Source organism: Pteropus alecto, unplaced genomic scaffold (genome assembly GCF_000325575.1).
Source record: "Pteropus alecto unplaced genomic scaffold, ASM32557v1 scaffold213, whole genome shotgun sequence".
NCBI classification, from domain to species: Eukaryota; Metazoa; Chordata; class Mammalia; order Chiroptera; family Pteropodidae; genus Pteropus; species Pteropus alecto.
In genome coordinates this window covers 3,952,724-3,979,945 of record NW_006434829.1, presented here as the reverse complement: position 1 = coordinate 3,979,945, position 27,222 = coordinate 3,952,724, and the positions used below count along the sequence as shown (strand labels likewise).

General features: G+C 55.8%; 1 protein-coding gene and 1 pseudogene across 1 annotated transcript in view; both read right to left on the bottom strand.

Annotated features, from left to right (window-relative positions):
* The window catches only part of RILPL1 (Rab interacting lysosomal protein like 1), a 30,565-nt gene extending 3,349 nt beyond the window's left edge, over window positions 1-27,216 (bottom strand). The window contains exons 1-6 of the mRNA XM_006909980.3: window positions 26,835-27,216; window positions 20,814-20,964; window positions 14,848-14,966; window positions 13,993-14,214; window positions 5,673-5,845; window positions 4,050-4,142 (exon numbers count right to left, since the gene is read on the bottom strand). Coding sequence (XP_006910042.1) covers window positions 4,050-4,142; window positions 5,673-5,845; window positions 13,993-14,214; window positions 14,848-14,966; window positions 20,814-20,964; window positions 26,835-27,143 — 1,067 coding nt within the window. The 5' untranslated portion in view covers window positions 27,144-27,216. The remainder of the gene's footprint in view (window positions 1-4,049; window positions 4,143-5,672; window positions 5,846-13,992; window positions 14,215-14,847; window positions 14,967-20,813; window positions 20,965-26,834) is intronic.
* Window positions 11,071-11,189, bottom strand: LOC112478403 (annotated as a pseudogene).
* Window positions 27,217-27,222: the final 6 nt, after the last annotated feature.

Sequence of the window (27,222 nt, the reverse complement as noted above, 5' to 3'; positions counted from 1 at the left end):
GCTGGCTTCTTGTGGTGGCAGCAAGAAGAGGTGATACCTTTTCCTAAACGCTTGGGCGCAGTCCCCAGAGGCCAGGCTAGAGGACACGGTTAGCCTTCCAGAGGCTCCAAGCCACACAGTTCTGCACCCACCTTCACCAGGACCCCTCTCTCAGCATAAAGGGAGCCCCCCAGAGACACAGTGGAAATGGCCACACATGCGGGTGGGCATTTTGCCTGGACTGTTTGCCCACCTGGACGTGATGTACTTCGGCTGGATCCAGTTGGGGCCAGACTGATATACGGGGGTCCTTGGGACACCTGGAGGGGTCCAGCCAAATGACTGGCTGTGACGCTCACTCAGTGGACAGCCCCCTCCCCTTCCTATGGCAGGTGCCTCCCTGCAAAAGCCACCTCCTCTAGAGGGACAGCTACTTCCATGAAAAAGACTGGCTTATTTCGCTAAATGCCGACGTCCTGGATGTGGCGTAGATAGTTTTAACTGCCTCCCTCCCCTCACCAAATACTTCTAGAAGACAAACCAAGTGATGCTGAGAGTGGCATTTCAGGCAGTGTAAGGGGCGGCAGAAGCTATTTCTAGGCCGAAGCGAGGAGGGCGGTGGGGGGAGGACAGGGACAGAATGCACTGTTGCCGCTGTCGTTCGATGCTTGGGTGGCTGCCCGCTCCGAGACCAACCTTTCTGGGTTATGAAGCCAGCTGTTCCGATCTGCAGCTTGTCTGCCTGTCCCTCTGCCCCCATGGCCTGCTTCCCACCTCCCGGGTCAGCCCCTCTGCCCTGCTCAACAGAAAGCAGCGAGCATGCGCCCCTGGGACCCTGACCGAGAGCCGAGACCACACAAAGGGGGCGCTGGTGCCTGGCATCCCCTGGAGATGAGGCTGGCATCACTCAGGCGCTCCCTCGTGACTCGCCCGGGCAGTGCCAACCTGGACTCTCCGGCCAGCAGCTGCTCGATCACAAGCTGTCCCTGGACCGTCTCCTGGGCACACTGTTTTGACTAGCAGCAGAGTTTCTGGTTCCCTTGACTGGTCCAGCCCAGAATGTAGCCTCTGGTGTCTCTGGCTCATGGGCACTTGAGAGATAAGGGAACTGGGCAGTCAGCCCACAGCTGGTGACTCAGGGCGTGGAGTTGGGGGAAGGGGTGCGGGGAGGCAGACAAAGGCATGAGTCAAATCCTGACTACAATCCTTCCCACTGGTAGGATCTAAATGCAGGCCACGGGCTTCCCCAAGCCCTGCTTTCCACATCTGAGAAACAGGACTAAACGTCCCAGCTCTGACTCTGCCTCAGTTCAGGAGCTCCAAGCTGGGGAACCCCTTCAAACCTCCACAGTAGTTACTGCTGACTTGGGGGTGGCTGGGGAAACTGGTGAGGGCATGAGGCTGAGCTGGAAAGCAGCCGGGAGCTGCATTCACCAGGCCGTGTGACAATGGATGAAGGGACCAAACAGACCACACGGGTGCCAGAGGAGTGAGGGAGGGAAGGGGGCACAGGATGGAACAGTCACAACAACTGCCATTCCCTGCCCGGCCCCCGGGAAGACCTGCCTGTCCCTCCCCCAGGCTCTGAGCTCTCGGGCCACACCGATGCCGCAGCGTCCAGTTGGCAGCCGAGGTGGACAAAGGCGGCCAGTGTCCTGCCCGGGCTGCTCAAAAGCCTTCTGTGCCAGTCTGATCTTCTAGTTACCCCCTAGAAGGCCGAGTGGCCACAGGACCGGCCACCTGTACGCTGTGGCCAAGAGATTCTGATTTCTCCCTCCCTCCCTGCCTGTTTCTGTCTGTGTCTAGCTCCCCGATTCCAGATGCTTCTCCTGCCAGGCTCAGAGCCCCAGGTCCTGCCGAGCAAGCAGAGGCCAAGATCACTGGGAGAAGGGCTTTGAGAACGGGGCCCAGGGTCTTTTCTGGGACAATCTGAAAAAGAGGCTCAGACACCACAGCCTCGTCAGGTGTGGGGAGAAGAATTGGGGGAAGAAGCTAATTCTGATGACTTTCCTCCGGAGTTTCCAAGTCCGAGATTTGCAAAGGCCAACTCTCAGCTACCTGTTTTAGAGAAAGGGGGCCGGAGTGGGAAACTAAAAAGTCAGGAGTCAGCTTCAGAAGGAATTCAGAATTACACACGACTTAGAATTACGGTGCTTTGAGCACCCGAAACGCAGCATTCTTGACATGGAGGTGCTAGAAAGGTCTGATTTTTAAAGATCTGGAAATGAAGGGCTGAAGGCAGCAGAAGGCTGGTCTCTAGGTCTCACCTCTCAGCCCGCGGAGGGGCTGGTGTGGGTGCAGAAAACTTTCTCAGCTTCCCGAGGCTTTAACCCAAAGCTGGAGCTTTCGAAGCACAAGATTGATTCTGCTCACCCTTACCTGCACTGGGCCCGGCAGGTGGATCAAGGTGTAAGCAAAGTCAATCCCATCTCTTTCCAAGCACTAGACGACAAACCTTACCTAGGATTACGAGTTTTCCTGGTCACAGAATAGAGACCAAGGCTCCCTCTCCCCCGAGAGGAGGCCGCAGCGGACACCTGCTACTCCTGTCTGCCGAGCTCTCTGATGGTGCTCGGCACTCGGCCTTCCCCAATTTCAGTCCACGTGAAGCGGATGAGGTTAAAGCTACTCAACTTCAGACGCGGGAATGAGACCCAAACCTGGGCAATGAATGCGGGAATGAGACCCAAACCTGGCCAATCAATGCACTGCCCTCTGATTGGCTTAGACCCACAAGTCATGTGACCCAGTCAGAGCCAAAGAGGCTCGAGTCTGACTTCTGGGGACCATTTTATCTTAACCATGGGGTTTTAGAAGAAAACAGAACCCTGAGCTGATAGCTGCCATGTTGTCACCGAGAGGGGAGAGCGTGCCCTACCATCCACAGAAAGGAGAATAGTCACAGGGACATGGGACAGGGAGGAGCCCTGACGACAAGGCCTGGGTCCAGCCGAGCCTGAAGCCAGGGCAGCCTGGGAATTTCCAGTTACTTAGCGCACAGCTTTTCCTTCTTTTTCTGAAGTTACTTTGAGTTTCAATGGCCAATGGAAGATTACTGATACGTGGCCAAAACGGTGTTGGTTGGTTTCAGCCTTTCTGGTTCCAGGCTTTGCCCCCCAGGAACCATTTATCCCTAGTCAGAACTGGGGACCAGGACGCCTGGGTTGAGCCACAGCTCTAACTCTTATGAGCTGTTTGACCCCAGGCCGGTGACTGACCTCGGTGCCTTGGTTTCTGACTTTAAATTGACAATGGCAGTGCCGTCACCTCACTGGACTGTGGGGATGCAGTGAGGTCCTGTGCGAGAACCATGCCTGGCACACAGTAGGTTCTTAGTAGGCATCAGCTAACCAGACCAGAGATTTTCACCTTTATCTGGAGGGCCGCAGGAGTCGATGAACCTGAAATTCTTTGCAAAACTGTATGTGTTTCGCAGGGAAAAAGGCCTTCAAACTCTCATCGGAATCTCAAAAGGGCCTTTTGATGCTAAGGGCCATTGAAGCAGCTTTAAGTCCAGTTGAGGGCAAGGACTAGGGTGCTCTTTCTTGTGTGTCCCCCACAGCAACCAGGGCCTGACTCTGAGTGTATTGTGTGCCAATAAATACTTAAAGGAGAGACTGAACAACAGGTGGATGAGTCAGCAGAGAAACGCATAGGTGGGGCGGGCCCGGCCATCCCAGACCTTGCGGTGCTGGGGTTTTGAGTCCTGAAGATGCAGGAACCTCCCCCACCAGCCTTATTAGTTGTCCTCAAAGACCCAGGGAGAGACCCCCAACCGATACACTCAAGCGAGCCCTGAGCGACAGACACAGGCCCCGCCCCCTTCTCACCCGCCTCAGCCTCCCCTAACCCCTCTGCCCAGAGCTGCCCAGGATGAACTCAGCATTCAGGTAGCGAGGAAGTCAAAGCCAGGGGCCAGGCCCATCGTGCTCCGGGGTTAGGCTGGTCCCAGCAGGAGGCGGTTAGTGACAAGCCTGGCCCTGGAGCAGGTGCCCGGGAGAAGTGAGAGGCCGTGTGAACTGGCGGGTCAGCCTCGAGCGAGCAGCGCCACACACAAGCGCGTCACTTACAGTCGCTTGATCCCAGACTCCGGCTGGGGGGACAGTCGCGGGTGGGCGACAGGCGGAGGCTGCAGCATTCGACTCTCCTCTTCTATTTCTTCACTGGAAGAGTTGAGAGGTATGAGACAAGAGAGTCGAAAGTTCCGTGAGAGCCGGAATACTCCAGAAGGGGATGGTCTGATGTTCTGGGAGGGTTTGTACTTGGAATAAGGGGACCCAGGAGGACGGCGACAGTGGCCTCTGCCCCAATAGTCTCTCTGCCTGGGGGTGGGGGAGGCCAGTTCGAACGTCACCTCCTACATGAAGCCTTCCTGATTTCCATCCCATCCCCAAGCCAGAAGTGATCTCTCCCTTCTTTGAACAACCAGTGCACGCAGTATCAGTAAAACTTTATGTGCCAAGCACACAGTAGGTTTTCAATAAAAATATGTGGCATTGTATTTTCCGTGCATCTCTCATCTTCCCTGATGGAGCAGGGACCACGTCTGGTGCATCTGTCTGTCCTTCCAGCATTCCATTCAAGAGATATTTATTGTGCACCTACTCTGCGCTCAGCTCCATTCTCAGTGTTGGGAACTTAGCCATGAACAAGACAAACAAGGTTTCTGGTGTCACACTGTTACAGTCTCGTACGGAAACAAACTAAACAAGGACGTTAACGCACAGGAATAATGGGAGAGGGAGAAAGGGCCACAGAGGAAGTAAAACTGGGTAAAGGAACAGTGACCCGGATGGGGCGCTCTTTCGGATGGCTGGCGAAGTGGGGGGGAGGCCTCTCTGAGGAGGTGACATCTGACCTGAGACCTGAATGATCAGGGTCAGCCATGGACAGAACCGAGGGGACCGTTTTCCCAGCTGCAGGAGCAGCACAGGGGTGCAGAGGTCCCGAGGTGGAAGTGAGTGGGAGGCGCCGGGGTAGGGGATGGCGGTCTACGTCAGGGGCCGTGCTGTCCACAGAACTTCCCGAGAGGACGGAACTACGCTCCATCTGTGCTGTCCAAGACGGCAGCCGTCAGCCGCAGGTACTGACCGAGCACCTGAAACGTGGCCGGTCCGATGGAGAAACCGCATTCAAACTTTCATTTTGATCGAACTCATTTAAACAGCTACGCGGCTGGCGGGTACCATGTCTAACGTGGGTGAGGGGTTCACGGACCATGGACTGAACGCTCGGCTGGACGGCTCCACCATCCTATACCTGCGGCTGCCAACTCCACAAAGTTCTAAAACACCAGCCTTCACTTTTTGGTCATTCATTTGGCAGCAAAAGCTGAAATGAAGTCTTGTGAGGCTGTTTATAATCTCTCCTTGTCCCATTCAGCATGAACGTTTGTACCTCTGCTGCATCGACATTACCGTGGTTGGTTTGGGGGAGCCGTCCCAGACCTCACTGGTGATGGAAGGTGACACAGTATATGTAATACTCCTTCCTAACAGCTGGCAAGTTCTGAGTTATAATATGTACCTGAGCCCAAGAGTTTCAGAAAGGGGCTGTGATCTTCACATGCTCAGGCCAGAGAGGGTCCCCAGAATGTATGTAGATAACAATCTTCATCTTCCGGGAGCTCATTGTACCAAAACTCTGTACGACCCCCCGAGAGGAGCCAGCCTGGGGCTGCCAGGGACACTCACCTCTTATAGTACGCCAGCTCTTCCTGCAACAGAAACACCTTGGACTTGAGCTCATTCCTCTCGTGCAGCACGTCCCGCAGCTCTTGCAGCGTGAAACGGGGGCGGTTGGGGTCCTTGTGATCCATGGCCGCCTTGTCCGCCTCTGAGACACACTCCTCTCCGCCCGGCTCCGTCTGGAGGAGGCAGAGATGCTGCTAATGAATTCCTGGCCGCCGTCGCCACCGGTGCCCGCTGCGCATCCTGCCACAGCCCGCACTGCCCACCCTCCCGGGGCCTTAGCAGCTTGCTGAGGACGCTAGTTTAGGAATAGCGGCCAGGAGTCCCTCTGGAGATGGAAGCCTGAGGCCACCTGCTCATTGTTGGCCATGTCGATAGCCAGACCCACAGTCCTGGCGCCTCCCTGCCTGACTCAGGGTTTCATTGCAAGTAACGTTAACGGGTCCAAGGGGGGAAAACCCCATCCTCCCACCCTCTTCCATATCAAGGAGCATTTCCCTTCTTTAAGTCGTGGTAAAACGTGTTTATCAGAAAACTTACCACTTATCAAACATACGATTCAGTGGTGTTGAGCACATTCGGAGTTGTGCGACCCCCAACCTCTAGTCCCAAATCATTTTCATCCCCCCGAAAGGGGATGCCGCGCTCGTCAGCAGTCACTCCCCATTCTCCTCCCGCCCCGGCGCCTGGCGCCCACCACCTGCTCTCTGCGTCTCCCTGTGGATTCGCCTTTTCTGGCTGTTTCCCATAGATGGAATCGCACCACGTGGCCTCTTGCGACTGGCTTCCTCTGCTCACGTTTGTAAGGTTCGTCCACACGGCAGCCTGTGTCACAGCGCCACGTCTTTTCACGGCTGAATAATATTCCACTGGGTGAACAGACCACCTTCTGTTTCTCCTTTTAGCGATTATAAATAACGCTGCTGTGAACGTTTGTGTACAAGGATTTGTCTGAACACCTGTCTTCCTTTCTTCTGGGGGGGACACGCCTAGGCGTGGAACTGCTGGGTCGTGTGGTCGCCCTATGCTTAACCTTTCGAGGAACCGCCACACTGTTTCCCACGGCGCCCACGCCATTTTACATTCCAGCCAACAGCGTCAGAGGGTCCCGCACTCCCCACATCCTCGCCAGCGCTTATTTTTCCCCATTTCTTTGAGAACGAGGAAGTTTTCGCAAGCTCCCTCTAAGCCAGCCGGCCAGATCTGCAGATGGGCCGTCCTGAGCCAGCCGCCAACATCTCATGATTGACTAGAAAGAGTGGACAAAAGCTCAGGACAACAGTGAGAAAGCTCTGGAACAGGAGAATGAAGGATTGAAATGGAGACTCTCCCCTACGGTAACCCCGCCCCCCCCCAAAAAAACCCAAAACCCTACAGCAGCACAGTGACGACAGGATCTCAGCCTAGACGGGTGATGCAAGGTCAGGATGTTGAAGGGCTCCAGAAGGGAGAGCTGAGGGGCCTCACATCCTGGGACAGTTGGGACAGGCTGTTCTGGGAAAGGCCACTTGAAAGGAGACACCACCCACCAGGGCAGATCCGGTGACAGTACAGCCACCTGGCAGGCGCGGGCGGAGGAAGTGGATATGATCAGGAGTCAGCAGGGGTACCGGGGGAGGCACCTCACTGCGGCAGGAACCTGACACACGCTGCCCCCCCCGCCAAGTCATCTGGGCAACAGAGTATGGCCTCTTCCCACCCACGAGCTGGGGAGGTGCATGGGGAAGGGTTTACCCTCCCAAGAAGGGACTCGAGGTGTCTGCTGATGCCACTGTGTCAGTGGGCTGTGCTGTCAGCATACACCTTCGGTGTCCCATGCCTGTGAAGCCACGTACCTGGATGGTATCTTCTACCCAAGAACGCACAGAACAGGGGGTGGTATACAGCAGGCACTCACTAACGCCAGGATGGTATCTTCTACCCAAGAACGCACAGAACAGGGGCTCAGGGGCTGGTATACAGCAGGCACTCACTAACAGGCACTCACTAACGCCAGTTCTCTTTTCCTCCCCTGCCCACAGAACATCCTCAGGCGTCTAATATTTATTCAGCACTTACTGTGCATCAACTCCGTGCCTGCTGGTCGCTGAACTAATGAGCTGAATCGGACAGGTGGGGGTAGAGGGAAGATACACACAAATAGAGACTGACAAGGTGCCACAGTACAGAGGTGTGAGGACATCGAGCTCTCACTGGGGAGGGTCACAGAAGGCCTTGCCGCAGACGTGGTCTCTGCGCCTGGGGTCTTGACGGGCGTGTAGGAGTTTGCCGGGAACTCTGGACACCCCTCCAGCACACACCCCCTGGTGTGTTCAACCTCCATTGTGTTCTCCAACTTTTGAATCAGTGACCAGCAATTCTGGATCAAGAAATTTGACACTGAAGCTTGAGTTGTGGGCTTCTTTTTGGAAAAAGAATTGGATGCTCGGGCCACGCTGGAGCCACAAGGCGATGCTTGGCGGGGGCTGCTGCTCCCCTTGATGGGTTCTTTCCAGGGCTGCCCACTCCCTGCCCCGCTCTCCTCCCCTGCCTCGGCCCCGCAGGCATCGGTCAGCCCTGCCGTGGACCCGAACCCCATGCTCACTCTCTCCCTCCTGGCCTCCCTTCCCAGACAACTCAGGCCCCGCCTCTCTCTGGGGCAAGTCCCATGCCCCACCACAGCTCTGGAAGGGGCCATCCGCCATGTCCTCCTGCCCCAGGGCAGCGGAAGGCCCTTCCGGAGGCTTCCCTAACCCTCGCTTCCGCAGAGGCCTTTGGGCGGGCTGGCTGCCTGCTCCTGTCTGGCCCGTGTTTCCCCATCGCGCCCTTGATACGTAACGACATCTCTAAGGGCCCCAGACATCGGGGGATCCCAACAAACACTCGCTCTCAAGCCGGAGCCGTTCCCTGCCGTTCCCTGTACGTCGTAATTGTCCCCAAAGACACCGAAAGTTTCCTCCGAACCTGAGTTCTTTTCTCTGGAGAACGGACGGCTCTTTTACAAGGGTGCGACTTGATCCCCTTAGAGCTTGGGGGAGTTATTCCCACACAGGTTTGCAAAAAAAGTTCTGGCTTCTGGGACCGCTGTCTGGAAGTGCAGAAGGGGGAGAACCTGGGACCCCAGCTGTTCCGGAGGCCACCAGGCGCTGACGCCGCGCCTGGGGCAGCCCGGGATCGGTCTGTGCAGACCCAGAGTGACCGTGAAGGCTTTTCCCAGTGTGGCAATAAGGCCGATCGCCAGCAGGCCTTCTAGGCTTACCCCACAAGGGACCGTGGAGGTGGCTTGGGTTATCGTGCCTTGTCCGCCGGTCCCCTGAGGCATTTTGGGCACAGCCTGAAGGAGATGCTCTGAGGCTCCAGCTGCTCCCCGGGGAGGCCCAAGGGACCAGCCAATGAGCAATGGGGATGGTGCAGAGAGGCCTTCGGGAGGCCACATCCTCCATCACGGCCTCCTGGGCATGCTCCCCACTCCCTGGGCACATGAAGGCCACGTCCTGTGCCCCTGGCCCAGCAAAGGAGACCGACGTGTCTGGTCGTCCACCGAGCACGAGGTCAGCCTGAAAACCCCGCCTTGCGTGCCAGCTGTCAGGCTACTTCCCCCGCGTACTTAAAAAAAAAAAAAAACTTCCTAAGAAATCAGAACTTGTAAGGTAGAGACATCAAGGAGATAACTCTTGACTTTACAATTTTATATAAAGTTCTTTAGACGGGAACCTACTTCATTTTCTTAAAGATTGACACGTCTAACTGTGAAAACCTTCACGTAAGACCTGAGGAACTGGATGAAATAGGACACGTGCTGAGTGAAGATGCCATTCGAGACCACGTGTCGTGTGACCCCATCTGCCTGAAATGTCCAGAGCAGGCGAATCCACAGAGGCAGGAAGTAGACAGGCGGAGGCCAGGGGCTGGCGGGGACAGAGATGGGAGCGACTGCCAATGAGCACGGGGTTTCTTTTTGGGGTGATGGAAATGCTCCAGGTAGCGGCGATGACAGCTACCTACAGACGATGTACTCACGCACGATACGGTAAACATACTAAACCCCACTGAACCCTACACTTCAAAGGGTAGGAAAGTACGGTATGTAAATTACATCTCAATAAACATATCATAAAAATATGTAAGGAGCCGTGTCTACTGGAGATTACACCGAGACAGTGATGCAGCTCAGGAAGGATCATGTGGACAAATCAAGGGGAGCACTGGGGTAACCGAGACGGCCGATTCCTCCGTGGCTGCCCCGCACACCCTGTGCATTCTCGAGTCTGCCTCCCGCTCTCCCTCCGGCCTGGAACGGCCTGCCCCGTGTTCCTCCCCGGATGTCCTGCCATCCCACGAGACACGTCTCGACGCCTTGACCGCCTGCACCGCCCTCACCTCCTGACTCGGGATCCACCGTGCCCGCCCCCGATCCCCCAGCTTCCGGGATCCCGACCACGCCAGTGGAGCTACTGGATGCAATCGAGTTCATTCCCCTCACTCATCAGATAGGAAACTGACCACCAAAGAGATGGACGGACCCCAGGTCACTCGACAGTAGGTGGTACAGCCACCGCCACCTGTGGTGGCCCTGTTGGAGTGACAAGCACCCTGAACTCTACCCAGCTCTGAGGGACAGACTCAAACCCAGCACAGCTGCCCTGCCTCGGGGAACAGATGCTGTGAAGAAGCTCAGCGGATCAGTCCTAACTGCCACCTGACTTCACTCCCTGTTTCTGTCCCTCCCCGTCGGTGTCAGAGTGGGAACTGGAACCGACAGGCGGCGTGACAGGCTGAGGGGTGCGAAACACCCGTCCTCATTCTGGCTGCTGAAGACATGTGGAGGCTCCGCGGCCGGGTTTGGACTGGGCCCCGCCTGCCCAGGAGATGGGCCGAGCTCCCACGGGGCCCAGGAGGCTGGAAGGGCCGCGCCAGAGGAGGGGGTGACCACCCCAAGCTACACAAGCCGCCGTCTGCGGCCTCTGCCCGTTCCATCCTACTGCTACAGGTTTGGTCCAGCCCACAAACTCCTCACCGGGATCACGCAAAGGGCTCCCGAAAGCCATGTCAACCTGTCCCAAAGCTCCTTCCCGGTCGACCTGTCCCCACTGAACTCAGAGCTGATTCCGTCACCCCCGGGTGAAACCCTGTGAAGGGATCCGCTGCTCAGAGCTTTGCGGGTGGCGTCCTCGGCCCTGACTCGCTGACACTGGCGTCTCTGCACAAACCGCACGCGTTGCCACACTTCTCCGGGCCGAGTCACCACGATTTTCCTCTGGAGAAACTCCACTTGCCCGCTTTCTGTTTTTTTAATTTTTTAAATTAAAAAAACATTTTTATTTTTATTTTTAGGTGAGGCAACCTTTGGTTGACCTCACAGATTGCAAGGACCTTGTCAGCTTACAATCCTTTACTTATTTTTTGTTTTTATTATTTTTTACACCTACAGCACCTGGTCTTCCTAGGTGGTCTCCCATCCAAGTACTCACCAGGCCCGACCCTGCTTTGCTTCCGCGATCAGACGGGATCGGGCCTGTTCAGGGTGGCGTGGCCATAGACCCCTCTTTCAGTAAAACTGCCAGACTAGCCACGTGACCAGGTAATGGACGACGTGTGGTGGCCCGTGTCACAGCCCCGGGCCCACCTGGATTTTAGAGCTCAGGCCACAACGGCTGGGGGTTCAGTAATGGGCCGATGAGAGGGTTCCCTGAGATTTCTGCTGGGAATTCGGGAAAGAGGTACTTCTTTTCTACCAGAGTTGCAGAGGTGGTAGAGTACCAGGGGCCGCCATATGGCAAGAGCCTACCTGCGGGTAAGACCAACACAGAGGAAAGCAAAGCCGAGAGAAGGTATGAAACAAACTCCTGATAGCACCACTTGGGCACCTGGAGCCAGCTATACCTGAAGCCACCGTTAACACAAAGCTTTTCGTTACACAGCTCCAAATTCCTTTTTTAAAAAATCTTTACCCCATTGTAATTTAGGCTTCTGCCACTTTTAGCCAGAAGCAGACCCTTTAAGATTCCTCTCTCTCACCTCCCTGTCTGTACCCCAGGTTACCGTCCTTCAGACAACCCAGCAATGTCTGGCCTGAATTCGCAAGATACTTAATGAACGTGCTGGGACTTGAGCCAGCCTGACAGCGAGCCATCTGTCTTACCCTCCCCACCTGTAACCCAGGAAACCAGCGCGGTGCCTGCAAACCCGAAACGATCAAGGGCTACCCGCTGGAAGAAAGAGCAAGCCCTGCACTACTGACTGTGCTTTTCACTATCCTTTCTGGAAGGAGCACGTCCACCGTCGACATCCACCTGTCAAAATCCGCCAAGACCGCCATCCCGCTGAAGGAACGGCTCTTCTGTCAGGATGAACTGCCTGGCACACTCCGGGGCCACATCTCCGTGGCGCACACCTGTGGTGGCCCGTGTCACAGCCCCGGGCCCGCCTGGCTTTTAGCGGCAGCTGCACGCTTCCATCCGTGTGACGGGGCCGCACCTCAAGCACACACTGTGTGCCTTTCCATTTCTGTCCCGGGAGCCGCTCCAGACGTTCGGCCCAGCGTCCTGGGGAGAGAACAGCCCCGGAGGCCATCCTTGGCGCCCTGGGGCCAGGAGCCTGTGGATAAATGTCCCGAGCCTTCCTCCTCCAGACAGACGGTTCCGGGAGGTCCCAGTGGGACGGAACTCCCGTGGCGACGTCGGTGACGTGCCCTCAGATTCACTTTTCTCGCTCCCCTGTCCACTCCTCTGATCTCCTCCCAAACAGACCTCCTGCCCAAATGCCTTTTCTCCAACTCTGCAGCGGTGAGAAGTGCTCAGACTAAACTGGTCTCTTCCCACCCATGTGGCTGCTGGTGTCCGAGTCCGTCTCCCGCACTAGGGTGAAAGCCCGTGACCTTCCCCGGCTCTCAGATACAAGACCAAGTCCAGTCTACGGCCCAGCGGGCCTGCAGGGTTGGCCCGCCCGCCGTCTGCCTCCTTCAGACCTGCCCCTCGCCCTCACGCCGCACACCAGCCGCCCCGGCTGCCCGAGCTCCCTCTCCTCGCCCGCGCTTCTCCTGCCTCGGGCCCCCGCACCTGCCACGCGCCCGCCTGGAAGTCACCCCTCCTTCGTGTGGTTTACTCTCACTCCCTCCTTTGACTGCCCCCTTGGGGAAGGCTTGCTGACTCCCCTAGACTAGCGTGCTTATAACAGCAGCAGCTAAGGCTTTACGTGAACTAACTCATTTAATTCTTATAATAGCAATCTGCGGTAAGTGCTATTATTATTGCTATTTTAGAGAGGAGGAAACTGAGGCACACAGAGGCTAAACATTTTATCCAAGGTCATGGAGGCAGTAAGAAACAGAGGCTCGATTTGAGCTGAGACAGGCCAGCTCTCCAGTGCGTGCCAGTAACTGCACGTGATGCCCCCGCCCCCCGCCCCCCCGCAGTTACGGGGCCTCCTGGCATCACGCCTCTCCCGTAGCACGAGACACTTTTCTCTAAAAATTGAGATATAATTCATGTGCCGTAAAATCCACTTTTTTTAAAGTACAGAATCCAGTGGGTTTTAGTATATCCAGTTGTGCAAGCACTACTTTCATCACCCCAAAAGCAACCCCGTACCCGTTAGCAGTCACTCCCCAGCCTCCCCCGGCCACCGCAGGCCCTGCAACCACCAACTCGCTCTCTGTCTCTGTGGCTTTGCCTGTCCTGGATATTTCGTGTCCGTGGAAGCGGACATCGTGTGGCCCTCTGCGCTGGCCACTCTGCACAGCTCGTGCAGCTGCGGCCTGTGCCCGTGCTCCATGCCATTTCATGGCTGAGCAACGTTCCACCGTGCGGACGGACCACGCTTTACCCATCGTCAGCTGATGGACACACGGGCTGTTTCCCGCTTCTGGCTGTTATGAACAGTGCTACTGTGAACATCTGTGTCCAGGTCTCTGCATGCAGACAGATCTTCAATTTTCTCGGGTGTATATATGCCTAGAAAGTGGACTTGCTGGCTCGTGTGCTGCTGTGTGATTATTTGACTCATGGCTGCCTCCTAAACTATAAGCTCCATGCAGACAGGGACCAGGTCTGCGTTCTGCTTTCCATTTCACCCCCAAGCCTGTAACATAATCAACGATCATTTGAACGAACGAATGAATGAATGAATGGCAGGTGCTGAATACCCTGGGCTAGAATGTGGGCGCGCTGGGTTCTGGGCCCAGCTCGTCTCTGCCCGGATGGCGGTCCTCTGGCCAGCAGCTTGCTCTCTCTGGCCTCCTGTTTCCTTAAGTGCAATGGAGAAAACAAGGCGGCCTGCCGCCCCGAGCCGGCCCACGGCCCTGCCTACCCCTCCCCGTGGCCTCGGCAGCCGGCTTCCCGCTCACCTCAGGCTCCTCCTCGCCATTCTGGCTGTGCTCCCCCTGCAGCCGCTCCCGGAGCTTGCCCAGCTCCACCCGCAGGCTGCCCATCTCCTGCTCCTTGCTCTGCAGCTCGGCCTCCAGTTCCACCTTCTGTTCGATCAGGGACTTCCCCTGGGCCTCCACCACCGTGATGCGGTGCCGGAGGTCGTGGTTGATCTTCATCAGCCGGGTCTGCTGCTGCTGCAGCTGTGGAGAGAGAAAGGCCACTGAACGGGGCGGCCATATACAGGAGCTCGTGTGGCACGCTGCCCAAGGGCGAGCCACCTCCAGGGGTGCCATTCAGACTGGAGATGTCTGGGTTTGTTTGAAATCTGGTCGCAAGAGACTGCTGATGCCAGAGATGGTCAATTCGTACGTGTACTGTAATTTTATGGAAGGTCAGTGTTTTGTTAGTATATTATGACAATTTCCTAGCAGACAGAAGTAATGTGCCTTGAGAAGGGGGTAAGTGGTAATTTTTCTCATTCAGGCAGAGATACCGCATAGGTGCCTGTAGCAGCCTGGACCATGCCGGCCTGCTCGCAGAGGGGCATGAAGCGGGCCTGGAGGAAGCCTCAGGGCCAGAGCCAAGGCTGACGGGCCTCGGGACCTCGCTGGGTGTGGAGAGGCTCAGTTCCCTGTGTGGTCTCCTGTGCCACAGTCCCTCTACTCATTCAGTGGTGACAAGGCTGAGAGCCCCCCACAGCTGCGGGCAGGATCCCCACCCCTTGGAGCTCACAGAATGCGACCCGGGGGAGCCAGGGAACCTCCCGCGCAGGGGACCCAATCTCTCGCTGGAAGCCACTGGCCGGGAAGGCAGACGGGGGGCTCATCACTTACGGCCTCGACGTCCTCGTTCTTCAGACCGAGCTCCCTGTCCTTGGCACGGATCTCGTCCCGCTGCTTGTCCACCACCTCCTTCAGCTTCTTCATCACCTGCCGCTCCCGCTCCGACATGCCTGGGTGGGGGAGCGAGACCCGCAGGTGAGCCACCTCCCTGCCCTGCTCAAACCGCCCAGCGGCTTCCTGCTCAGACGAAACCGGCCCCCAGGCTCCTCCTGGCTGCATCTCTCCACTCGGCTGCCCCAAGCTCATGCCCACCCGGGGCGCCCACCACAGTTAACCCCAGTGCCCACGGTTCCCTTCCTCCCAGCCTCCCGCCGGCCCCCTCGCTTCTCAGGCTTCAGCTCAAACGTCACCTCCTCATAGAAGCCTTTCCCCCACCCCCCACCCCATTTACTATCTTCGCCACACTGTTTACAGTTACTGAGTGTCGTGCATGTTCCTTCACCTAACGAAAGAAGACGGGGCCTGGCGCGCAGCAGGTGGGCACGGCGTGGCGTGGTGTCTGCCACTCGTTCATTGTCTGTCCCCCTGCCCTTCGCCCCTCAAGAGCACTGTGGGCCCCGGGAGACAAGTCCTTCCCCAGCCTGCTCACTGTGTGTCCCCTGGGCTAGCACAGGCCCGGCACACGGGAGGTGCTTGCTCGCTTAGGGACTGGGTGGGGTAACGAACTACAAGGGCACGTGTCATGCGGGGGTCGTGTGGCTGCTGAAACGAAGGACCAGCAAAAACCTGGCAACTTAGAACACAGCACCAATTTAGTTTCTCATAGTTCTGGAAGCTGGACGTTTCAAACTAGTGCAAAGTCAAGATGTCGCCAGGGCCGTGGTCCCCGTGGAGACTGCAGGGGAGGTTTGTTCCTGCCTCTTCCAGCTTCGGCAGCTGCTGCTTCCTCGGCTGTGGCCGCCAGCACCCCAGTCTCTGCCTTCTCTGACGTCCTGTCACCTTCTTCTGTCAGCGTGAAATCTCTCTGCCTCCCTCTTACGAGGACACTTGTGATGGCATTTCAGGTCCATCCAAATAATCAAGGGCAACTTCCTCATCTCAAGATCTTGAACTAAACCACACCTGTAAAGATTTTACCATACGAGGTGATACTCCCAGGTTCCGGGGCTTAGGAGCTGATATTTTGGGGGACCATTAGCCAGCGTCCCACAGGTGCTGGGGCTGACTCCCCAAGAGACCTGTGTTGGGGCTGGTGACAGTCAGGCTCAAGTGCAGATTAATAGGGGAGAAACAACCCCCACTTCCCTCTCGCCTAGGCCCCCGAGACGCCACTTGGTGATTCCTCAGCTCTTTTCCCCACGTGTGACTCCCTCCTCCAAGGTGCTCTGTCCCATTCAAGTCTTTTCCACTGGCCTCCCCTCTCCTGTCTGAGATAGTCCCAAGCAGGCGGTCACCACCGTGACCAAGCATTCCCAACACCCGTGAGCCACCGCGGCAAGGCAAGGCCTGGGCCTGGGCTGGACGAGAGGGCACGGCTTACGCCTCCCGACAGTGTTTCTCAGACATGGTGTGTGCACACGTGCGGCAGGGCTGAGATCGGATGCGGGCAGAGTCCGTGGAAAAGCCACCAACGTGTTTGCTGTTTGCTGACTGAGCACCTGTCCCACCACAAGCTCTGGCTGGGGACACTAAGGGCTGAGCTCATTTAATCCTCGCTGGGGGGCGGATTCCGCTTCTGGGGAAATCAGGCAGGAAGGACAGCTAAGTGGGGGCAGGGGGTGGGGGTGGCATGAATCGGAGAAAGACAACCGGCCCTGTATGCCCGCTCCATCAACCTGCTTTATGGGCTCAGCAGCTGTGAGACCGAGAGGCAGAAAACCAAACGGTCAAGGGCTTGGGGTCTGAGACTAGAGTTCATGGACTCGGTCCTGGCTTTACGTACCTGCCGTTGACCGCGGCCTGTTTTCTCACCTGCCCATGGGGATCCTGTGACGTCTCCACCTGGGAGGCGCTTGCGAGGGTGCATGGGTTAATCGGCGAGAAGTGCTCACGACAGGCCTGGCACCAAGTAAGAGTTTCTAAGTGTTAGCTGCCATTTTTTTTTGTTTTAATCCACAGAATGAAAATACCAGTTCCCTGTCCAAGGGTAATAAAAGGGCTTTGAAAAATGAAAGGAGGGTTCAGTGTGTTTAGTAGATTCATAGACCTCGTTAAAAGCTGGAAGACTTCTGAGCAATCATCCAGTCACCCAGCAATTCAGAATCCTGAGATCTGAAATTAAAGAGACATTCGGGCAAATGCAAGAACAAGTCCAAGGTCGGTCTCCAAGGAGCCACGGGTTTATAGTAGCCAAAAATGGCAATCATCTAAATGTCCGCCAGCAAGGAAACGGTTAAATAAACGAGGACCTTCCACACAATGGGACACTATGTAGCCAGTTAAAAGACTGAGACACACTGCTAAGTGAAAAAGCCGAGTGACGAAGTCACAGCAGCACTATTCACAACGACCAAACGTTATAGGAACGTTGTAGAAAAAGAAACAGCCCAAACGTCCGTCAGCGCACATGGATAAACGAAAGTGGTCCAGCCACGATGGAACATCACTCGGCTATAAAACGGAACGAAGCGCTGACACGCGCGACGATGGGCCGGACCTTGAAAACCGACGCTGAGAGAAGCCAGACACAAGAGGCCACAGAGCCAGAGCGCAGGACTCCAGGTGGACACAACTTCCAGGACAAGCAAATCCACAGAGACAGGACGGAGAAGAACGGCAGCCTGCGGGGACGGGGAACGGGAGCGGCTGCCCATGGGCACAGGGTTTCTTGGTGGGGTGATGGAAATGCTTTACTTATTTCCTTTCAATTAGGGTCGATATTATTTCATGTCAGTTTCAGGTGTACGGCAGAGTGGTTAGACATTTATATAAGGAAATGATTTAAAATTAGATTGCCACAATGGTTGTACGACTCTATTTTTCTTCTATTCATTCATTAATTTCCTTTTAGGCGAGGCAACCCTTGGTTGACCTCGCAGATTGCAAGGACCTTGTCAGCTCACGATCCCTTATTATTTTTATTTTTTAAGCCTATAGCACCTGGTCTTCCTAGGTGGTCTCCCATCCAAGTACTAACCAGGCCCGACCCTGCTTAGCTTCCGAGATCAGTGCACGACTCTATTGATTTACTCAACATCATTTTCTTTCCTTTCTACGAAAGGATCACACAGCTGATTTTTTTATTGAGCTGAAATTCCTGCCAACCGCTCCCATGGAAGGTCCCGTGACGGTGGGACCTTGGGGACATCTCGTATTGGAGAGCTCCAGCTCGGATGCTGTACATACTTTTTCTCGACAATTCTGGGAGTCGGGAGTCGTGGGTTCCCGTTTTGCAGGTGAGGAAGCCGAGGATGGGACTGCGTGGTCACTCCCAGCTCAGTTTTCCTCCTCTCCTGGTGATGGCGTGATGTGTCCAGAACCCAAGAATTTTTCCAGACCTTCGAGTGTGTCTTAGCCCCCCCATCTCCCCAGCCCGATGGCTCTGACGCCCTTAATTCATTTCCACAGCTAACGAGTAGTTCCTATCATTGCCCTCAAGCTGATGAGACGGTTTCTGCAATCAAGGGGCAGGAAAGTGCTTTTTTTGAGTCTGGAGAATTCCGGGGAGGAGGGGACAGGAGACTGCCGCGGTGGCTCTGAGCGCAGGGCCTGGCATCAACTCCTGAGAAAGCAACGCTGGTTCACGCGGGGCTGCTCCCAGGCGCTCCCACCCCCCCCTCGTCCCGTCTCACGAAGGCCCCCCAGTCCTCCGTCTCCTTCCGGCGCACAGTCTAACTTCGCAGGCTCTGCCTTCTCCCAGGGACCCCTCTGCCCAATGTCTGTTCCTCTCACAGGTGGAAGAAACGCTTTCGTCCCTGGGTTCCCATGGTTTCCGGTGCAAAATAAAAATAACCGTGAAAGGCATGCCTGGCATCTGCCTCCGCGCTCTGCCCGGTGGGGGCTGCTGCTGGGCTAACCCTTTGGGAACTGCAGCCATGCTAGATGCCAGTTAAGTGTGTCTCAAATCGTGCCATGTGGGCTGTTTCATGACAAGCTGAGCAAAGCTCTCCCACGTGGACGGTGCTGCGTGCACTCAGATGCGACAGTGTGCACAGGAGTGGCCCAGGGCGTCCGTGCCTGGAGCCCTGAGGCCATGGGGTGTCGCTGGCAGGCGTGGGAGTTCCCAGGTCACCGCCCCGAGGCCTGGGGCACCTGGCAGAAATGTCACAGACAAAAGGATGGCTAGAGTTCCTCAGGAAGCTAGGCATAGCTCCCAGATGTCCCAGCGATTCCAGTCCTAGGTGTGGACCCCAAAGCAGTAACCACACACGTCCACACAAACACCTGTTCCATGATGTTCACAGCAGCACTGTTCACAATAGCCAACGGCCGGAAAACAACCCGAAAGTCCACCAACGGGTGAATGAGGAAGCAAAATGCGGTCCACCCGCACCGTGGAATATTACTCAGCCATGAAAAGGAATGATGTACTCTCTCAACCTCTGCTCTCCCCAGCTGTTCAGTAAGGACTTCGGACCAGATAACGAAAACTCGCAGTCATGATAGCTCACGTCTGTGGAGCGTACATACCAGGTACTATTCTAAACAGTCCACACGTATTAATTCGTTTAACCCTCACGACGACCTTACAAGGGAGATACGATTATGTATCTCCCTTTACATGGGGCGCTTCGGCACACGAAGGTCACGTGACTTCATTAAGGTCACTTAGCAGGCCAAGTACTGAGATTAGGACTCACACCTGGGCAGTCTGGCTCTAGAGCCCACGCTTATAACCTCTAGGACTTCGTTCCCATTGCACGGATCTCATCTCAACAAAGGCAACCCGAACGAGAGAGACTTCCAGCGCCCGGATCAAACATTCCCTTTTTTCTTGTTCCCTGCAGTCCTTATCAGTGCACTTCTTTGGTCTCACAGCGTTGTAACTACAGGTTCTGAACCTGAGGCACCCCATGGAAGTCCATCCCATCGAACGTGAGGAGGGGGCCTATGTGGGGACCCGAGGTGTTTGCTCAGACTGAAGCAATGGGTCTGAGATTCCATGGGGATCAGAGGCAGCCTCTGGTTGGGAAGGGGACCGCGGGGGAGCACGGAGCTGGCCGAACCCCACTGTCTGTCTTTGCTTCCCCAGCACCAGAAGAGGGCCTGGAGCGAAGGTTCTAGACAATTGTACGATGAATGACAGCTGAGGGGCTCCAGTGACACTCAGATCTGAGTTACCATCCCAGGTTGCTCCTTGTTAAATGTGTTCGGTCTATGATAAAGAGTCTCAAATCTCACCCCTGCACACTTAGAATAAAGTCCAAACTGTGGCCTCTAAGGGCCCATGTGCTCTGAACACGGCTGACCCTTTGACCCTTCTGACCTCATCTGTCACCACCCTCGGCCTTGGTCATCATTTCCTACAGCACTGCCCTCTCGTTCCGCACACACACCCCAGGGCCTTTGCACTTGCTTCCCTCCCGAGCTATCCACGCGGCTCCAGCACTTCATGAGGGCTCCGATGCCACCCGCTCGGGGAGGCCTCCCTCGCCACCGTGTCCTGAGCATCGCCTCGATCGCATCCCCTTTTTGGCTCTTCCACAGCGCTGGCCGCCACCTGGAACGGAGCCCTCAATTGGCTTATTTACATATTTATCACCTATCTCCTCCACACCGGAACAAGCCTCGTGAGGCTTGTCCAATATGTCTGACCAGCGCCCGGAAAAAGAGCCTGGAAAAGTGAGGCATCTGTAACAGTTTGCTGAGTGAAGCTCTCAGTTTCATCCTCTGTAAATGAGGCTACACCATCTCTCTCGGGCAGAGGGATGGTTAACAATAGCAGACAAAGGTTTCGGTCATCCGAGAGCGCCGCACCCTTGCTCGGGGACCGCAACTGTTATTGCCGCGGCCGACGTGGGTGATGACAGCGGGAACAGCCCTCTCCTGAGCCCCCCAGCGCTGACGCCTCCCCTTACCTTCGTGCTTCTGGAACTCCTCCTCGGAGAAGCTGACGTCTTTGTGGGACAGGTTGGTCATGAGCTGCTTGTTCTCCTCCTGCAGCTGGGCGATCTGGGACAGGAGGTCCTGTGCCTCCCCTCGCCACACGTCTTCCACCAGCTCCAGCTCCTGCAAAGGCGACCGGCCTGGGTGGGGCGACAGCCTGCCCGGGGCAGCGGCCTCACCCCCTGACCCTCGGGAGCAGCTGGGGGTTGCCAGGGCTTCGGGGCTTCCCCTCTGCCCCGAGAAGCAAGCAGGTAAGGGACACGGCCACCACTAGATCATATGGCAACTTTGCAAGTAATAGGAGGTGCCCTTCCTCTGTGAAGACCTTCCCAGGTTAGAACTGCCCCAAGGGTAACTACGGAGCTGGCACTGCACCTGTTAGCTACCTAGACGGGAGACAGAGTGAATGAGTGGGGACCCTAACAGTCCCGAATTCTCTGGGGAGGTCACGTCCCTGATCTCTGGACAGACCCTCAGCCAGACAAACCTCTAAGAGAGAAAAAGGCTGCGAAGACCCCAGAAGTTGCCACCTGGCCCCAGAATGCATCGTATGCCTGACGCGAACCGGCCTCCCTTCGAGCGGCCTTGGGCAACTCACTAACCACTCTCGGCCTCGGTTTCCCGCAGCTGGGGAGCCCTAACACGAGGGCTCACAGGGCTGAGGTGGAGGTAAACAAGATCAATCTACTAAAGTGGTTTTGTGGATGGCGGTAATCAAAGAAACAAGGGACGGGCACTGGCACCGATATGAAGAGATCGGAACCCTCGTGCGCTGCTGTGGGGAACGTAAAACTGTGCGGCTGCTGCAGAGGACAGGCTGGCAGGTCCTCGATGAGCTAAAGGGTCACCGTGTGACCCAGCACTTCCACTCCTACGATCTGCCCAGTGGGAGTGAAAACACATGTCCACACAAAGCCATGTATGTGCACGTTCACAGCTGCATGATTCACAACAGTCAAAAGCTGATGAAATGGGGTACGTCCATACAACGGGATATGACTGTGCTTCAGACGGGAATGACGCACGGACACAGGTGAACCTCGAAAACGTCACACTAAGTGAAGGCGGCCGGACACGAGGGGACACAGAGGGTGTGATTCCACTAACGTGAAAATCCAGAGGCAGAAAGCAGGCTGGCCGCTGTCTAGGGCCGCGGGAGTGACTATTAATGGGACTGGATTTTCGTTTCCGAGTAATGAAAATGTTCTAAAATTGACGGTGGCGATGGTCGTAGAACTCCGTGACTACACTGGAAACGCTGAATCGTAGACTTTAAATGGATGGACTGTATGGCACGCAAATTACATCAATAAAGCTGTTACCAAAAAAAAAAAAAAAGTTTCTAAAACCATAAGCTAGGCAGAGCGCTATCGCTGGTGCCCATATAGAATGCTGGATTAGAGCATGGACACTGGGGCCCGCTGACCCCAATTTGGAGCCAGTTTGCGCCACTTACTGGCTGATCTTGGACAAGTTATTCAATCTTTGGGTGCCCCGGAAATGAGAAAAATAGTGCCATAACTACCTCTGTGGGTCATTTGTAGGGGTAAAACGGTTAATATAGATAAATCATCTGGAATCGGGCCCAGCACCCAGAAAGGGACAAGGATGAGTGCAGATTTCCGCTCCTCCTACAGCCTGTCACCAGCCGGCCCAGGTGGCTGGATGTCAGCGTCATCTCCGTTCGTCTCCTAAATGAGTTCCCGAATCCCATCTCCCTGATCAGGAAGCTCGCAGCACTAGGGACGTGAGAGGTAATAAGTTCTCGCACAGCGGGCTCAAGGTCACCAGGAGAGGCGACGGGCAGGGCCAGAGGGTGGAAGTGTTGGTGGAAAGACGGAGTGGGCTTGCGACCTTGTCACACACAGCGGCCGGCTGGGAGCACAGTCGGGCCCTCCCACCCCCCACCCCGAGCCTCTGTGCTCCTGCCTGGCTGGCTGAGCACGCCGAGGGCCCACGCCTACCTAGCTGGGGTAGGCAGAACAGTGGCCCCCGAAGACGTCCACGTCCTCGCCCCTGGCACCTGAGAATACGTGACCCTACGTGGCAAAAGGGACTTTGCGGATATGTTTCTGTTAGGCTCCTGAGACGGGGAGATTATTCTGGGTCATTCGGGTGGGCCCCCTGTCATCACGAGTGTCCTTGAAGGTGAAAAGAGGGAGTTCAAGAGGGTCAGAGTTCAGGACGAAGTGGCGACAGCAGCAGTCAGAGCCAGAGAGAGGTGTGAAGATGCCCCGCTGCTGGCTTTGAGGCCAGAGAGGGAGCCACCAAGGAGGCGGTGGCTTCCGGGAGCTGGAAAAGGCAAGGAAACGGGCTCCTCCCTCGAGCCGCCAAAAGTGCAGTGCTTCTGACACCCCGATTTTAACCCAGTAAGACCGGTTCTGACCTTCGACCTCCAGAATTCCTTCTAGCATTATCCGTACTGATAGTATTCATAATATCATATGACCCAGTATGATAATGAATTTGCCATTAAGTCTGCTGTATACTTTGTTGTATAGCTGCAAGCGGAGATGAATACAGACTTTTTTTATCATTATTTAATATTATTTTTTATGCCTACAGTACCTGGTCTTCCTAGCTAGTCTCCCATCTAAGTACGAACCAGGCCCGACCCTGCTTAGCTTCCGAGATCAGACATGGGGCTCATTCAGGGTGGCATGGCCGTAGACCATGGACCGTGGCTCCACTGGGGCGCGAACCCAGGACCTTCTGCGTGTAAAGCAGACGAGCTCACCGCTACACTATGGAGCCACACGCCCCGAATACAGACTTTGACCCTCAGTTCCTTCTTCCCTTCTCTCAGTGAACTAAAGCTGATGCTGGGGGAGCTGCTGCTTGCCTCTGAGCTGGCCACAGAGAATGTTATCCTGACTCCACACCAGCTGAAGAGGCCCTTCCAGGAAGCCTGCTTTGCCTTCTCTCAGCTTTCGTAGTCCTCAAACTCCTGACGCTGGCAGGCGAGGCCCAGCACGGTCAGATCCCCTCACTTCTCTGACCTCATCTCCTGCCCCTATTCCCCACTCACTCTGCGCTAGCCACACCGGCCTTCTCCGTGTTCCCTGAACACGCCAAGTTCATTCCTACCTCAGGGCCTTTGCACGTGCTGTGGCTTCTGCCTAGAGTACCCCTCCCCGGTGTAGTTAAGAGTTAAACACCAACTGGACTTAGAAGACATAGTACAAAACAAAAGAATGTGAAATAGCTAATCCATAACATTTTTGTAATCCCTTCTCAGTCTTCTGGCTAAGATCAAGTGTAATAACATTTTTTGTAACTATGTGAGACGATGAATGTTAACTAAACTTACTGTGGTGATTATTTCGTTATACATGTAGCATTATAATTAATGTACGCTGAAACTAATACGATGTTATATGTCAATTATACCTCAGTAAAATAATGTGTTGCACTGATCACATGTTGAAACAATATTCTGGGTAGACTGGATTTGATATGTTATTAAAATTAACCTCATCTGTGTCTTTTTATTAATGGAACAGCAGTGCATTAGAAAGTCAGGTCCGTAAGGGCTAAGCCCTCATCTGCGGTGGTCACCGCTGTCCCCCAGAACAGTACTCAATAAATAGATGTGTGGAATGAATAAATGAACAACATATGCTGTTTACATCATGTGCAACTGTTATCTGCACAGCCACCTCTTTCTACAACCCATGCGTGTGCTTTTCCCGTCTCCCTCGTCGCCCACCCGCTGCCTGAGATGCGGACACAGCTCTCCTTTTCTCTTCATGGCACATGTCGCCTGGGAGGGCACTCTGCATGCTGTGGCTTGCTGACGGGGCTGCAGACCGGGTAACCGAGCAGAACAGGGAGGGAAAGAAGAAAGAAAAGGAGGAAGGGAAGCAAGAAAAGACGGATGGATAAGATCAAGGACGAGCTCAGGTTTTCAGGGAAATAACATTTTAAAAGAGCTTTTGAGACCCCAGGGGGTGACAATCAGACCACTACCCTCTCTTGATCCCAAGAGCATGGAGTGAAGGGGTCTGGAACCGTGATGGGGAAACGCATGTCGTCCTTTGATTTATGAGAGCTCCTCCTCAGTGTTTACAAACAAGCCCTGCCTCTGAACGCACTGGTGTTTACTTCCTAGCTGAGAGTTCCAGAGGCGACAAGTGCAGCTGGCTGGGAATTCCACCCGACTCCAGGCCTAGTGGCCTCCGATGTCTCCTAGGGGTGCCTCCCAGCCCGGCTGCAGCAGGACTAAAATGCCAGGGGTGGGGTCAGGGGTGCCAAGACTTCTGTGTGACCTGGGCTAAGCCCCTTGGTCCCTGTTAATACAAATCATGGTAAGATTTTAAAGGTCCCTTCCTTCCCTGACTCTCTAGGAGAGGTGGAGGGGTCTGAGATAGGAGGAGGGGTGCCTGGGATGGGCGTGGGATCCCCAATACCAGCCTACAGACACCTCAGTGAAAGCCTCTCCAGGTCTGAAAACAGTAGTTCACACCTGTAAGGCCTCAGACAGGCAGGCTCTGCCCCACAGGAACTCTTCCTTCTCACGGGTGGTTATCAGGCTCATCTTACAGCCGAAGAAGCTGAGGCCCAGAGAGGCGGGGTGACTTGCCCAAGATCACACAGACCAGACTGTGAGCCGCAGGGTTTGAAACCAGGCTGACTAGCTCCAAAGTCCCTGCTCCTGGGAGTCCTGACATTAATTACCCAGCTGGGGCGTTTTTAAAGCTCCCTCAGTGATCTTGGAAATGTTACCTAGCTGGGAAGCTTGCGTTCCCTTCCTGACCCCAGGGCATCGGTACTTATGGGGACAAACACAGTCCTACCACACCAACACTGGTGGCCCTTAACCCACCCACGGATCTGCCTTCAGGTTAAGACGGCAGACACAGCCATCAGCCTTAAAAACACTGGGAACTCAAAGTATACAAGAGGCGATGGCCTGCCAGGGAGGTTCAGAGAGGCCAGGTCTATTTCCTGAGGCCACACAGCAAGCCAGAGCCTGTCCGGCGCCCCGATCCTCCAAGGAAAGGCGTTTCCTTCGTTCTCGGTTGGAAGGTCTGACAGAAGCTTCCCCGGGCTGAGGCTGGGGCAGGAAACCACACGTCTCCCACTTCCTTTTCCCCAGGCACCTCGTCTGGACTCCTGGCCCAGCGGGGAGCCCAGATCCCTGCCTCCAGAGAATTCTCCATCACAGGGCAGAGGCTTAGCTTTTAGGGCTGTCCCGAATCATCTCCTTCCCCCAATTTACACAGGGTGGGGAGAGACTGGCCTGATCTCCACTGGGCTGGGGCTCTCCGGGCACCACCTTGGGAGAAACTCCCACTCCCCATACACGCCCTGACCCTGGGACTCTGGGTTTCTTCGTCTGTAAAAATGAAGATAATTCCGACCTCGCCAAGTTCTGTGAGGACTGAAGATAAAATCAGGGAGGGGAAAGCGCCTCAGGGCACAGGTGAGTACACCAAGGGGAACCCTGGGAAGCGATTTGCGAAAAGGAACCCAGAGACTGGAGGTGAGGGAGCTCAGGGGCTGGAGGGCACATCTTCTTTGCTCCCCGGGGAGTTCTGAGGTAGGATGAAAAAAGGGGCGTGGTATCAGATCTTGGATTACGCTGAAGGGCAGGAAGCTTATTTCATTTCTAGAAAAAAAAAAAAAAGTGCTACTATCTAAGCACTTCAGGTAACGGCCCACTGAACTCTCATGAGGCGGGTCCTATTCCTGTCACCATTCGACACGTGAGGAAATCAAAGCACAGAGAGGTGAAGTCACTCGCCCAAGGTCACGCAGCTATTCAGTGGTAAAGGTGGCACTGGAACTCAGGTCTGACTCCAAAGAACGGCCCTTAATCTCGGGCTGGAATGGGCCAGGTGCCCCTGGCCGGTTAAAAGAGGCCAAGGGCCTCCCCCGCCCCATCGGGTCGGGTCTCGTCCCCCCTCCACGCACACGTGTGCCCGGTGCTGACGGCCCTCTGGTCCCAGCGGCCCCACTGCCTGGATGGGCCGACCGAGGCCCTTGCCCACCTTCTGGTGCTTGCGCTCCTTCTCGATGCGGTCCATCCTCTCCAGGCGCAGGCGGTCCAGCTCGAGTCGCAGCTCGTCCAGCTCGGGCGCGACGTGGTGGCGACTGACCAGCACCTCCAGGATCTCCAGGACGCGCACGACCTTGGGCATGAGGCGCGCGATGGCCTCGCAGCCGTGCTGGTCGATGACCCGCTCGAACTCGTGGCCCACCAGCGACGCGATGTCGTACACGTCCATGACGGTCAGCTCCGCCACGTTCTTCTCCAGCGCCGACTCGGCCGGCAGCGCCGACCCCCGGTCCTCCTCCATGGCCCGCCGCCCGGCCTCTCCCTCACCTCGCAAACTAGTGCAACTCCCAAACTTGACGCTGTCGAGGGCAGCGCGGGGT